At 57.6% G+C, this 15,323-nt stretch overlaps 1 protein-coding gene across 1 annotated transcript in view; it reads right to left on the minus strand.

Annotated features, from left to right (window-relative positions):
- Lpcat1 (lysophosphatidylcholine acyltransferase 1) overlaps nucleotides 1–15,323 on the minus strand; it is a gene marked incomplete at its 5' end in the record, with an annotated part of 31,056 nt that extends 15,733 nt beyond the window's left edge. The window contains 2 exon segments of the mRNA XM_013505909.1: nucleotides 1,295–1,437; nucleotides 15,242–15,323. Of these exon segments, the coding sequence (XP_013361363.1) occupies nucleotides 1,295–1,437; nucleotides 15,242–15,323 (225 nt within the window).

Consider the following 15,323-nt stretch of genomic DNA (forward strand, 5'->3'; position numbering starts at 1 on the left):
GAGAGACGGCGCAGGCCAGCAGGCAGGGCTGTGGCGGGGGCCTCTCCAGCACCTGCTCCTGCACCCGAACCTTCCCCCGGCTGCCATGCGTTTGGAGCTCTGCTCCCAGCCCTGGGTCAGCCCTGCTGTGGTCCGGATGTGGTCTGGTTATATCTGATACCAAATCCCTGCTTTAGGGTTAATAGCTTGTCAACAGAACCTGGAGGGAAGCACGCTCTTCAAGGATGATTCAGAAAACCCAGAAAGGGGAAAGGAAGCGCCAAAACAGCAACCCCCCAGCCAGCTCTGGTGACGGAGTCTGCTGACACTAGCCTGTCGCATGGCCTGTCACCAGCGCAGGGCCACGGTGGCCAGCATCCCTGCCCTGCAGTACCAGGCCCAGAGCTCAGGGTCCCCATGTGCCCCTGGGCTCGTTCCTGGAGTGAGACCCTGAACAGCTGAGCCCTGGCCAGTACGCTATGCCTAGACAGGCCTGCGTAGACCATTAGGCTTTGGGGCCACGTGGCCCATCACGGCCACTCCACTCTGACAGCATGGGTGTGGCTGTGCCCCAGTAAAGCTTTATTTACCAAGGCAGGGGTGACATGGCCTTGCGCCAGCACCTCCATAAGCCACGAATGCATCTCCTTCTGCACAAGCATCAAGCCCTACCTACGCCGGCTCAGCAGCGCTGAGCACATGGACGGCTGTCAGGGTGCCGGCTGAGGACGGGGCAGCAGCCTATGGGACACGGAGGGCCTTGTGCAGTGTCAGGGCGTCAGGGAAACAAGGACGCATGGCATGTGGCTGGGGTGTGCACGGCCCTGTGTGAGCCCCTCCGCATGGCTCAGGATGGGCGTCTGCACACAGTGCCAGAGGCCCGGGCATGGGAGCTGGGAGGGACAGGCATCACCGTGGCCACTTTAATGCACCCAGCCTGGCCGGGCTTCCTCGCACAGACTGTGCCAAGGTTGCACCCCCCGGACCACTGCCCTTGTGCAAGAGCACAGGCCCATGTCACCAGGCTGCTGCATCAGTGTGGCTGCTCGGGACCCAAGGGTCCGGGGCGGGGACGGGCAGCCAGTGACCTCAGTCGGAGGAGGAGCCATCGCAGGGTCCCTGTGCCTTGGGCCTCGGAGCAGGACGGGGACAGGAAGGGATGGCAGGCTCCAGAGGAAGCTGTAGCAGGCGGGCAGGGCCCCCTGGAGTGCAGGCAGGGCGGGCAGGCTGGGTGGGAAGCCGCACGACCTCCCTGGGTGATGGCACGCCCCACTGCTGTGTGGCCCCTGCACGTGAAGCCTCCAGGGCCACTCACCTCCGCCACAGCGCTGGGGGCTGCTCGGGCTCCTTCTCGGCAGGTCCCAGCGAGGCCACGAGCGCCAAGGGCCAGGCCAGCAGCATCATGAAGGCAGCGAGCAGGAGCCGGATGGGGAACAGCGTGAGCGTCATGAAGGCCACCTGCAGGTAGGGAGATGTCAGCTGGAACACGCCACCTGGACCCAGACCTGCCCAGAGCCCGGCACACGGGGCCGAGTAGGGGCCAAGCCCGCGCTGCCTGCACCACGGCCCCCGCTCCCTGCCTCCTGGGCACTGCCACCCAGTTCCACAGCGTGGTGGAGCTGTCCCTGCACCAGCACAGCTGCCCTGCCCACTGTGCACCACGGCAGCCTCGCTCTGGACCACATTCTCCTTCCCTTGCGGTTGCCCTCCTGTCCACGGGGACACCCAACCGTCCCTAGTTGTCCTCCTGTCCCTGGGTGGCCCTCCTCTCCTGGGGGTCACCTTTCTGCAGTTACAGGAAAGCGGCCTCAGCACACAGGCCATGGGGACCCTGTGCCACCATGCGACGCACCTGGCAGGTGACACCCTGTATAGGTGGGCGCAGAGTACAGGGCGACGGCTGCGTTCTCCTGGTGGCAATGGCAGAGGCTCTGGCTGCAGGTCAGTGGGCATGGCATGGACACCGGGCCAAGGGACACCAAAGCTGCGGTCTGCAGAGTGGCCTGCACGGTCCTGCTGTCACTACCAGTCCTGACACCCCTCAAAAGGCACCAGGGAGTCAACTACAGGGTTACTCGCCCACCAAGGTGTAAGTGGGGCTACGCAATGTGATTCTGAGGCTTGGGCTAGGCTGCCGCTACTTCTCACTGCCTGTGGGAGGGGACTATGGGAGCCACCCTGGAGCCACCCCAGGGCTGAGCCTGGGGGTCTGGAGAGACATTGCTCTGCTGACGCACTTCCTCCTCTGCAGGACCCGACGACAGTGCCCTGGAGACACAGTTGTCCCCAGGACCTGGGCCCACGGCTGGTGATCCTGGGTCAGGGTGGAGCAAGTGGAGAGCCCAGCAGCTGACCCAGGACTGTGGTCAAGGGACAGCGGTCAGGACTGCAGGCCAGGTCAGGGCACCTGAGCATAACTCAGAGCCACTGCTGTGACAGCCACCGTATCACCACGCGCCAGGGCACATGACATGTAAGCACACATGCCCTCACACACAGGCCACCCTCACTACCACCCCCGAGGAGCCAGGAATCCACTGCTGGGAGTGGTGCTGTCAGGCAGGAGAGCGAGGCCTGGCCACCTCCTTTGCGAGGGCTGTCCGTTGTCACAGCTGCCCCTGGACACAGCCTGGCCCATGCAGACACAAGCAGGCGTCTGGGTTCTCCAATACCACATGGAGCTCACAGAACATGCTTAAGTAAATGCAAAGGAACTAAAATTATCCCATGCAATTATCAGACCATAGTGCAAAGAAATTAGATAACAAAAGCAAAAGAAAGCGCAAAAACTGCATAAACACATAGAAATTAAAGAACACCCTCCTGAACAACCAAGAAGAAATTAGACAGTTTCTACACTTAAATAATAATGCTGACACAACATACAGGAACTTATGGGACACAATAAAAGCAGTCCTAGGAGGGAAATTTGTCAGGAAAACAGAGAGTTTATTTGAGAGAGCTCAGATAAGTAACTTAATGTTGAACCCCAAACTTCTAGAAAAAGAAGAGCTAGTCAAGTTCAAAACTTGTACAAGGGAGGAAATTATATAAAGATCAGAGCAAAACTTAAAGCAATGGAAACGAAGAAAACAAAACAGAATCAGGGAATCAGAGTTGGTTTTTTGAAAGAGTAAATGAAACTAACAAGCTCTTAGCCAGACTTTCAAGAAAGGAAGACTCAAATCCATGCAATTAGGAATGAAGAGGGTGAAATCACAACAGACCCTGTGGAAATCCAGAAGATCATCAATACCTACAGAGAAGAGATGGATAGAATCCTAGATACACATGCATTACCACAGCCAAACCACAACGATATAAAATTCTAAATAACCCAGTATCAGTCAATGAAAGTGAGGATGTAATTAAAAACCTACTGACAAAGGAGAGTGCAGGTCCCGATGAACTCATTGCTAAATTCTATAAGGAATTTAGAGAAGATCTAATGCCACTACTCCTCAAACTTTTTAATGAAATTGAAAGGGAAGGAATACTCCCAAACTCATGTCTGGAAGCAACTATTACCCTGATACCAAAACCAGAGAAAGATCCAACCACAAAAGAGAACTACAGGCCAATCTCATTAATGAACACAGATGTGAAAATCCTCAAGAAAAACTGACAAACAGAATGCAGCAAATCATCAAGATTATACACCACGAACAAGCTGGATTCATTCCAGGCATGGAGGGATGGTTCAACTCACACAAGTCAACAAATGTAATACACCATACAAACAGAGCCAAGGACAAAAAAACGTGTTTTCATCCCAAAACATGCAGAAAAAGCTTCTGACAAAGTCAAACACCCATTCATGATTAAAACTCTACAGGAAATTGGAATAGATGGCCTTTATCTCAATCTGGTAAAAGCCATCTATGACAAACCAAGAGCTAATATCACACTAAATGGACAAAAACTAAAAGCTTTCACTCTAAAATCAGGAACAACACAAGGATGCCCAATATTGCACCACTTCTATTCAATATAGCTTTGGGAACATTATCAAGAGAAATTAGACAAGAGAAAAAAATAAAAGAAGTAAGGATAGGAAAGGAAAAAGTTAGATTTTTATTTGCAGATGACATGATACTCTACATAGAAGACCCCAAAACTCCACCAAAAGACGTGTAGATTTAATAACCAGATCCACTAGTATAGCTGGCTACAAGGCCAACACCCAAAAACCAATAGCATTCCTGTACCTGAATAACAAACTTACTGAGTGAGAAATCAGGGAAACAGCTCCTTTCACAATAGCACAAAGAAAAATGAAACACATAGGAATCAACGTAACAAAGTAAGTAAAAAGAGATAGGAGAGGATATCAGAAAATGGAAAGACATCCCTTGCTCTTGGGTAGGAAGAACCAATATAGTGAAAATGGCCATACTTACAAAATTGTTATACATATGTAATGCAGTTCCAATCAAAATACCAATAGCATATCCCGTAGAACTAGAGAAAACAATCCTAAAATTCATCTGAAATCAGAAGAGACCTAGAATAGCAAAAGCAATTCTGGGCATCAAAGGCAAGGCAGGGGCATCACAATCCCTCACATGCAATTACTACAAAGCTACTGTGACAAAATCAGCATGGTACCAGGGGAAAAAACCCCACAACAACAAATAGACCTGGGGATCAATGGAACAGATGAGAAGATGCAGAAATAACTACAAACACACTCAGCCACCTTATCTTCGACAAAGGGGCCAAACACCTTCACTGGAAGAAAGACAGCTATGTGTGTGTGTGTGTGTGTGTGTGTGTGTGTGTGTGTGTGTGTGTGAGAGAGAGAGAGAGAGAGAGAGAGAGAGAGAGAGAGAGAGAGAGAGAGGGACAGAGAGAGAGAGAAAGAGAGAGAAAGAGAGAGAGAGAGAGACAGAGAGAGACAGAGAGAGAGAGACAGATAGCAACAGAGAGACAGGCAGAAACAAGGTCTTGCTATGTAGCCCTGGCTGGCCTTGAACTCACAATGATCCTCCTGACTCAGCCTCTGATTGCTGGGATTGCAGGTATGGGCTACCATGTCCAGCAATAGCCTCTTAATAAATGGTGCTGGGAAAACTGGCTTTCCACATGCCAAAGACTAAAACTAGACCCTTATTTCTCACCATGCACTAAGCTAAAACCGAAATGGATCACAGATCTAAACAGTAAACAGAAACTCAATCTGCTGGAAGACAGAATAGGTGAAATTATTGAAGACAGAGTACAGGCAAAGACTTTACGAACAAAACCCCAATCGTGCAGGAAATATTACAATAAACCAACAACTGGGATCTCCTCTTGTCAAAAAGCTTTTGAACAGCAAAAGAAACCACCAATAAGAATGAAGAGACAACCCATGCAGTGGGAAAAAATTTTTGCCAGCTGTTCCTCAAAGGGCTAACACCTAGAATACAGAAATAACTGAAATCAGACTCCCCAAATTTAAGACCCAATCCAAAAATGGGCATCTAAAATGAACAGACACCTCTCAGATGAAATAGAAATGGTGAATAAATATATGAAAAAGTGTTCAACAACACTTGTCATTGAAGAGATGCAAATTAAAACAACACTGAGATTTGATCTCACTCTAGAAAGTACGGCTATCATTAAGAAATCAACCAGAGGCCGGGCGTGGTGGCACATGCCTGTAATCCCAGCACTCAGGAGGCTGAGACAGGAGGATCTTTGTGAGTTTGAGACCAGCCTGGACTACAAAGTGAGCTCAAGGCCCACCTGGACTGCACAGTGAGACTCTGTCTCAAAAAGACAAAAAGAAAGAAAAGGAAGGAAAGAAAGAAAGAAAGAAAGAAGGAAAGAAAGAAAGAAAGAAAGAAAGAAAGAAAGAAAGAAAGAAAGAAAGAAAGAAAGAAAGAAGAAGCAAATGCTTCAGGGGCTGTGGGGGAAAAGGAACCCTTCTTCACTGGTGGTGGGAGTGTAGACTGGTGCAACCACTGTGGAAATCAGTGTGGAGATTCCTCAAAAAACTAGGGCTACAGGCCCCATTTGATTCAGCTATTCCTCTTCTGGGTATCTTCCCAGAAGAATTAAAAGCATCATATCATAACAGTATGTGCACACCCATGTTTACAGCTACACAATTTGTAATAGCTAAATCTTGGAAACAGCCCAAATGCTCATCAACCAGTGAATGGATAAAGAAGATGTGGTTTTTTAAGATAATCAAGTATTATTCTGCCATAAAGGATAAACTTAAGACATTTCTAGGTAAATTTCTAGGTAAATGGTACCTTGAGACCATACCCTTAAGTGAAATAAATGGGACACGTGTAAATATTACATTGTTTCTCTCCTGTGAGAAACCAAAAAAGGAAACAAGGACTAAAACATGTAACAGATATTGGGAAACAGGAAGAAAATGTTCAAATGTGAAGGAGAAAAAGGGACAGGGAGGGGAAAGGAAAAGAAAAAAACTGAGACTAGAAGGAAAAATTGGAAACAAAGCTTTTATAAATAAGGAAGGGAAGAGCCGAGCATGGTGAAGCATGTCTGTAAGCACAGCACTCGGGAGGCTGAGGCAGGATGACTTCCTGAGACACATACTAAGTTTAAGACCAGCCTGAATTACAGAGTGAGACTCTGTCTAAAACAAATAAAAAAGTTTTAAAAAGGAGGAGAAAAGAAGTTCATGGGAGGGGAGGGGATTAGAGAAAAAAGAAGAATCAAGACATAGTTTGTACAGGTACAAATTCTCTGTGATGAATGTGATCATTACGTATATCTGAAGCGTACCAATAGAATTCATGAAAAAACGAGCAGGCATCAGACGTTAGAGGTGGTTAAAGTAAAAAGTGGCCACTTGGTTGCGTCCCAGTCCAACGGCGGGTTCCTTACACAGTGGGGACAGACAGGGTCATGACGCCGTGAGGATGAGGGAGGGCCGAGGAGGCCCGGCTCTGGACACCGCACCGGCCAGCCCGCAGGGGCAGTCAGCAACGCCTGCTGTTCAGGGGCGCCTCCACTTTGGCTGACACGTCTCATGAGCATCTGACATTCCCCAGGTCCAGACATGTGCACAGGACAACTCTCACGGACCTGAACACAACAGGCCGGCCCAGCGCACCGGCCCGGGACGCGACACGGGCACCTGTGCCTCGTGCCCAGACCTAGAGATGCCAGCCCATCTCCCTTTGTCTCTGCCCAGCTGACTGTCTCCCGTGCACTCTGAAGACAGAAGATCCCTGTCCTCAGACCGATCTCTGGAGGCCCTCCCTGCCCCGTGCCGGGGATGTGCGGCAGCGGCAGCCCGGGGCTCACGCCCCCCCGCAGCAGGTGCAGCCCGAGCACAGGAGTGCAGGGCCAGCACGAGAGGTCCTGGGCAGCCGGGGGCGGGCTCCTCTCTGCCCAGTGCTCTGTGCCTGGCACATCTGCCGTGAGCCCCCTCCTGTCCCCAGAACCAGTGTCTCCGTCACCCATGGGTGTGATGGATCACCTTCCCTCAGCCCACTGCTGAGTCCAGGAGGAGCGGAGTCCCGGGGTGGGTGTGCACTCTGGGTCCCGTGCTGGGGGACACGGGGCGTGTCCATGTGCCCGTCCCCAGGAGCTGTGCAGACCATTGGGGCCACTGTGGAGGCAGCGTGAGTGTTGCTGGTGGCAGCAGAGCTGGACGCCACCCAACGTGCCCCCAGGGGACAGGTGAGTGGAAGATCTCCGTGGGACAGGCGAGGGTGGAGCTGTGAGTGACACAGGACACCAGGGACAGGTCCCCAGCGACGCACCCAGAGAAGAAGGCACAAGAGGCGCATGACCCTGCATCTGAGGGTGTGTGGTCCAGGCACGGCTGAGCATGTGCTGGAGGCAGATCACCCATGCCTGCAGGGCCTGGGGACACACAGAGGCTGTGCTGGAGCCAAAGCAGCATCTGAGGGTGGCCACCGGTGAAGCACCCTGGATCCAGAGGTGAAAACCAGGGCATCCGCCCAGGATCCCCCTGCCCCACACAGTGACTTGTAGCACAGGTGCTGGGGGCCACCCCCAAGCCCACCGATGCAACCCTCACCTCAGGGTGACCTGTCATACGGGCGAAACAAAAGAGCCCTCACACAGGAGCCCCACGTTGGATGGGGGCACACAGCTGGAGAGGCAGGCGGGGTGCCCAGGGATGTGGTGCACTGGACAGGACGCCGGCTGGCTGTGTCCCACTCAGCACACCTCCCCTGGTCGCTGCCATCCCCGACAGAGAGCACCACCCCAGGCCACAGCATAACTGCAGCCCAGCAGGGGGCAGCCTTGGCCCTGTATGGCTCAGGCATGGGCAGCTTTGCAGTCTCCGAGCCTAGCCACTGGCATAGCCTCATCCCTGCGGAGCCCAGCACCACCCCTGGGGTCCCCTTCTACGGCACAGTCATCTTCGGGTCCCGACCCAAGGGGCAGGCACCTGTGGTCAAAGCTTCACCTCCAAAACAAACCCAGAACCGGCCCAAGAGGGCCTCCCGTTCTCTGCATCCAGGACCCCCGGGGACGGCACTGTTCAACCCCAGGGGCAGGCGCTGGGTGCACTGGCGCAGGGGTGTCCTTATGAGGCAGGACACCCCTGCGCCAGCAGGTCTGCAGCAGCTCAGGACAAGGGTTCTGCTCGGGAACCAGGCTGCGTCAAGGAAGAGCAGCTGGGCTGGCAGGCGAGGAGCGGCCACCACGGGAGCCAGCCCTCGGGTCCACAGAGGTCCCAGGGAAGCTGCCTGGTCATCTGCCCAGACTCCTGGGTCAGATCAGAGACGAAGGGGAGAACCCCGCAGAGCCTCCTGGGGAGCGAGCAGTTGTCTTCAAGTGTAACCTGGTCGCTCAGAGGCCAGAGCAGGACAGGGTCAGGAATGCAGGGCTCCGGGCAGCTCCCGGGCGGGCTCTGCCGGCCCAGCCACTTCTGAGGACAGCGCCTGGACTCTGCCGACCAGCCGGGGGCGGGGGCGGGGCCTGCTGTGGCTCTGTTCTCCGCACATCTGGGTTTCTTCTCCTCCGAGTCGCCCACCGACTTAAATTCCTGCCCACATTTACAGTGTGCCGCTCCTCTTCGACACAAGCGCGTGGAGCGCCTCGGCCTCGGCCTCAGCTCTGCGCCCTGCACTGGAGCTCCCAGACCCTACGTGGCTGCGTGGCGGTCACCCTCCCCGGGCCTCTCACGCCGTCCACAGCTGCCTTGTAGCTCTCCCACTCGCGTCTAAAATTAAGCAGAGCTTCCTTGCATGGAGCTATTCTTTCTTCCAAACCTGCAACCAGCCCCAGCTCCCAAGTCGCTGCCACCTCCGTCCATGCCCCGCCATCTGGATCGCAGAGCCCAGCCCGGCTTCTCCCTGGCGGCCTTCCTGTCTTCCAGTCTCCAGCGACGGGCTGACACAAACTGCCCTACCAGCAAGGCTGGCTTGGCAGCACAGTGACCCTGCCTGGCACGGCCTTGGCCACGCTTAACACAGCACCGTGGCGGAGCATTCAGAGGCCACCCAGACACGCACCCCACAACCACGGGCACCCCAGGGACGCGCCACCACCACCCACGTGGCTCCGCACATGGCCTTTGTGGCCACAATCCTGCCCAGCTCGGGTCTGGACCTGGTGCCTCGTCACGGGGACACGGCAGCAGCCCCGGGGCAGCCTCTGGGTGATGGCTCTGGAGTGCGCGGAGGGGCACTCGGGGACCCAGGAGGCACAGCGGCCACACGCTTGGCCTGGCTCGGCACACTTCCTGGCAGCCCCTCATGTGTCGGCCAGGCTCCCACAGGTGGCTGCTGGGACTCCACGCCCCGTTCCCAGTCCTGTGTCACACGTGGCCTCAGGGATACGCGGGGTGTTCCCTCCCACAGCTGCTGTGTGGCCACACAGGTGATCACCTGCACCACTGCGCAAGATGGGGTGCTAGACTCCTGGAAGGGAGGACACCTGCAGCCTGGACACCCTAACAGCTGCCGGCAGAGAACAAAACCGAAGCGGGCGCTCCAGCTGGTGAGGGGACACTGGGCTATGGACAAGGGTGGCAGTTTGTGGGGCCAGGGCCACTGTGCCCAGCTCCCAGGCTTAGAGGGCGGCCCCACCCAGGCTGGCTCCAGGGCTGGAGGGAGCCAACATCCACACAGGCTCCCCAGCTGGGGGCTTCAGGGCCAGGAGGGCAGGAGGCCCTTGAGCCCACACTGCACCATGAATCCATCCCAGCCTCACACACTCTCGACCCAGCCAAAAAAAAAAGCTGCACCTGTGACTGTGTGAGGCTTTGGGGGACATCCAGACTCCGACTATAACAGAGTGGTACTGCGTTTATACCCCTCGAAACGGTAACAGCACCACGGAGCTAAGAAGGTTCAGGGGACTTGGGGCAGCGGGCAGGAGGCACACACCCAGTCACCTGCTGTGGGGACAGTATCTGTGCGCCCCAGGTCTAGTCTGGACGAGGTGGAGGCTTCCAGCTGCCTTCACATCCCTTTGGAGGCTCACGGAGCACAGAGGGGCACAGGGTGGGAGGGGTCCTCCAGCTGAGTGGGCCGCCCCACCTCTCACCTGCAGCCAGGGCCTCTGTGAAGACGCTTGCTGACATGCTGCAGGGGGACACGCACTGACCTTTTACCCTGTGCACCAACACAGCAGTGCACCCTCAGCCTCAGGCTCTGCCCCGCAGCCCCCAGGGCACAGAATACCGGCCCGACCGGCCCCCGACACAGGTGACATCATCAGCAGCAGACGCTCAACACCTGCAACAGACCAGGGTCTGGGACTATGCAGCAGGGAAGGCTCAGCTTCGGAGATGCAGCTGCCCAGACGCTGCAGAGGGCCCAGGTGTGCAGATGCCAGGCCTACAGGAAAGGGCACAGGCGCTGACGCCAAGGGAGGTCTATCTGACCTTCCAGCCCAGCTGAGGGAAATGGGAGTGGGGAGTTGGAAGCCTGGAGGTGCGTCCCAAGGCCCTGTGGTGGTGGGGTACAGGCCCATCCCTGCTTCCTCCAGGACCAGGCTGGTGGGCATGGGCTGGGCACCACCCAGCTGCTCTCCTGGGCTTCCTCACCCCTCTTCCTCACCGTGCAGATCATCATGAACCTCATCTCCCAGGGATTCTTGGGGCCCCCTCAGTGCAGGACCAGGGCCCTGGCCTTGCAGCCCCCAGAACTCCTTCCGCCGGCCCAGATGTGAAATCCCACTCACACCAGAGCAGCTAGCGGGGCAGGGACAGCTCCTGTCAAACTGAGGCAGGTGTTCTAGAGGTGAAGGAACCCTGCGAAGCGTGCACTTCCGGCAGACACTTTGGCTGGCAGCCAGACCCAGTGCCCCGGCAGACCCGGGCCCAGATCCAGCGCCCGTCACACCCCTGGGAAGGACTGCACACTCCTGGGAGGAGAAGACGGTGGCCCATGTGTAGCAGCGCTGCTGTGGGAGGTGTGGCCATGAGGACGGGGCGCCAGGCCAGTGGGGGTGGTGGACAAGGACACAGGCGGGCACCGCAGCTCTGCCCTAAGTGAGAGTGCACCTGCCAGGGGTGCTGTCCCCAAAGAATGGCCCAGTGCCAGCGCAGGGAGGTGACCTCCGTTCCTCCCGAGGTCACTCTGGGGCCAGGACCTCTACCCGCGGGGCCCCTGCCTGTGCCTTAGCCTGGGCAGGGACTCAGCTCCCCGCACTGGGCTTTGGCGGGGGCTGGGAAAATGGGTGGGGGCAACAGTGGGGGCCAAGGGAGACACGGGACCACAGCCAGCCCGAAGCTCCGCAGCGCCCCTCCCTGGGTGTGCAGCTCCCACTCTGCGGGGCAGGGCAGACCCGCCCTGGACGGTCGCCAGGGCCTGCCAGGACCCAGCCTGGCCTGCATGCAGAGTCCCGAAGCCCAGACTTCAGCATTCCTGTCTGTCCCACAAACAACTGCGGGCCTGGGGTTAAGGGGACTCCCCAACTCCCTGATGAGGTCTCCCCCGCCCCAGAATACACCCCGAAACTAGAAAAAAATCAGAACAGACAAGCACCAGCTGACAGCAAGAGCTGAGGGAGCCAGTGTTCACTGCCGTGGAGGCGTGGCGACAGCCGAGAATGGGCACAAGGCCAGAGGGGATGGGGGACAAGGGCTTCTGCTGCGGCCACAGGTGGGCACCGCGTCTCTGCGGGCCCAGCTCCAACGGGCCTGCACACTCCTAAAGTAAGGATGCTCTGTGACTTAATGCGTGAAAATGCTTTGCCACCAGTTATAAAACAAATCTGTGTGTGAACATCCACGTGTCCGCATGTGTCCACAAATACACGCCCACCCTTGTTAAGAGTGCAAATTTCCGTGTGGAGGGCCACAAACAGAGAGAGGTTAGGAGTCTCTCCTGCCCTAATCCCCGTCCTGTCGTTTTTGTTCTCTGCGCCCTCATCCCGGACGGCCTTGGAAAGCTGGAGAAGGCTGTTCGCTCCCCACAGGGAGTCCTTGTGAGAGTGGGCACGGGCCCACACCGAGCCAGACCGTGGCCAGGAGACAGGCCACAGTCCCCACTCCCTGCATCTGTGACACGGGACCACGTGCCTGGCCGCCAGGGCTGCTGCTGAGTGACAGGGGCAAAGACGCCGGGAAGTTCACTCAGATTTCTCCTGGGCACCCAGAGATCACCTCGGGGTCTGGGCCTGGCGCCCAGGGAGGGACCAGGCACCGAGCAGTCCTGGCCATCTCCTCCCTCCAGAGAAGCTTCCGCTACAGCAGGCTGGCCCTGCCACCCCAGGGCTCGGGACCCACAGTCCTCTGCAACCCCAGCTCTGGTCCCCTGCGATGCGGCAGCGCACCAGGTAGCAGGCGAGGCTGCACAAGGAGCTGCCCCCCATAGGCCTCAAACTCTGCTGTCTGGTGGGCAGTGGGCACAGGTCAGAGGCTGTGCCAGGTGCGCGCACCTAGGGACCTGTCCGGAGACCTGAGGGACTCCTGGCTCTAGACTGGCCACAGCCACCCACACTCAGGCCTGCGAGGGAGGCAGTGGTGCACACCAAGGGGACACAGCCTGAGGACAGCACCACACCAGCCTGGGGCAGAGGCTCTGCTTTCAGGAAGTAAACTCTCATGCTGGCAGGCGGGGTCAGGGAGGGCAGGAACTCAGAAAAGGGAAAACCCACCGGAGCCAGACGGGAAGGGCTCACACCACTGGGTCTATGGGAAGCACCCCAAAACCCCAAGTGATGAAAAACCACTTCAGGGCTCCAAAATAACAGTGTAGCACGCGGCTGCCAAGAACTTTAGCCGAGAGCCCCGGAGCCCAGTGCCCACCCCCATGCCTGCCCACACCATCCACCCTGCTTCAGCCCGGGAAGATCTCAGGCTCTGCAGACCTGCTGGCCTCCATCCCTCTGCTCAGCTCTTCTGTGTTGTTCTCTGCTCAGAGATGCTTAAGCTCCCACTCGATCTGCGGTAAATGACAGATGGCTGCCAGAGGCCAGGGTGGCCCGGCTGGCACGCGTCCAAGCCACACAGCAGCCCCTCCCAGGCAGGGTGTGCAGGGTGAGTAGGTGCTGCCAGCTTATCTCCCTCGGAATTCGGGTAGGTGAGTTCTGCTGCCCTGGAGCGCTCAGTCTTAACAGAGCCTAGACACTACAGAAGTGCCAGGCTCAGCCATGCTTCTGCCGAGACTCAGGCACCTACAGCCTGGCCACAAGAGGCAGACACAGGAAAATGCCATCACAGGTGCACCTGTGCCTCTGACAGGACCCCCCCCCCCACCATGGTACCAGGGGTGTCCTGGGAGGACATGGCATCCTGCCTACCTGCTCTGGTTCCAAATGTCCCCCAGGTGTCACTACCCACACCAGAAACAGGGCCTCAGCCTCCGAGGCACTCATCCCCAAACCTGTGACCTGAGCACACCCGTGACCAGAGCATGTCTATGGTTCCCGCCCCAGAGAAGCTCGCAGGAGCTCAAGCCTGGAAGGGGGGAAGGGGCTGGAGTGGGTAGGTGTGCAGGCTGGGGTAGGGCTTGGGCACACCTGGTAGACTAGAGAGGGGTCAAGGCTGGGCTCCTGGAAGGCCAGCAGAGTGGAGGATGAGGGCCGCCAGGCTTGGCCCTGTCCCAGGGGGAGTACTTGGGGGAGTGAAGGAAGGGAAGGGGCAAATTAGTGGTACAGAGGTGACTGTGCCACAGTAACCCCTCCTCCCAGGCACAGCAGGCAGCTGGGACCCTGAGTCAGCAGGGAGGGAATCAGCCGGCAGGGAGGAAGGGAAGGAGGGAGGCTCAGGGCTGAGCCCAGGGGCAGTGCTGCCGGCAGGGCTGGGGTAGACACCCTCAGGTGGGGATGCCACTGGAGGGCCTCTTTGGGGCCGGCACCCCCAGCATTTAGCTTCCTGCCTGCCCACGGGTCACAAGCCCACCCAAGGCGTCCAGGGAAAGGACGGCCCCAGCCCTACTCCAACAACTTTTTGCTTCAGTGTGGTCAGATGAGTGGCTACACCCACGTCCCCCAGGAGCCTTTTCTAGATGCAAGCACCCCAGGATGTCCCCACTGTGCAGCTCCCACAGCTCCCGGGCACCACCTGGGGTCCCTGAACCCCGAACGCCAAGGGGGGTGTAGAGTGGGGTGCCAACGTGGACACTCAGCACCGCAGAGACATGTGAGCGCCTGAAGTCACAGGGACAAAGGGGCAAGTGTCCCTCCCTCCCTGACGGGGTCTCTGCACTGCCCTGGAGGCCCACAGATGGCCTCAGGGAAGCCACAACCCCCTCCCACGCGGGATCAAGGTTGCACAAAGTTGATTCCGGCCGCAGAGCCCCAGGGGACAGTCCCAGCCTGCGGTGCACACTTGGGGGAAGCACTGTGCCAGTGCAGAGCTGGAAACCCTGCGAAGACCCCAGGCCCACGCCCGCCGGCTTGGAAGGCAGAGTTGGCCTTGGGCCCCGGAGTGAGACAGCGCTGCCCATGCCGGGGTCAGAATCCGGGAATGGGTGTGGGCTACACAGTTAGGAATGGGGTGCGGGCCTGGGATGCGGATGCCGGCTATAGACCTGGGAAGGGGGTGCGGACCATACACCCGGAAATGGGGTGCGTGCCCAGGAAGGGGGTGTGGGCCACGGACCTGGGTGAGAGGTGCGGGCCATAGACCGGGGAATGCGGTGCAGACCACAGACCTGGGAAGAGAGTGTGGGCCACAGACCTGGGCAGAGTGCGGGCCACAGAGCGGGAATGGGGTGCGCGCCCGGGAAGGGGGTGTGGGCCACAGACCTGGGAAGGGCTGCGGGCGTGAGCGCCCTCGGCTGCAGGGAGCCTGGGGCTGAGGCCGTGCTCGCGTGGGGCCCCAGGACGCTCCCGCCCGCCATCCCCGCGCACCCACCTGGAGCTTCTGCAGGGCGCCGAGGCGCAGCTCGTGCACGAACGGGTTCCGCCCGGGGGGCGCCAGCCGCCGCGTGCCGCCC

Source organism: Chinchilla lanigera, unplaced genomic scaffold (genome assembly GCF_000276665.1).
Source record: "Chinchilla lanigera isolate Chin_1 unplaced genomic scaffold, ChiLan1.0 scaffold00103, whole genome shotgun sequence".
Lineage (NCBI taxonomy): Eukaryota > Metazoa > Chordata > Mammalia > Rodentia > Chinchillidae > Chinchilla > Chinchilla lanigera.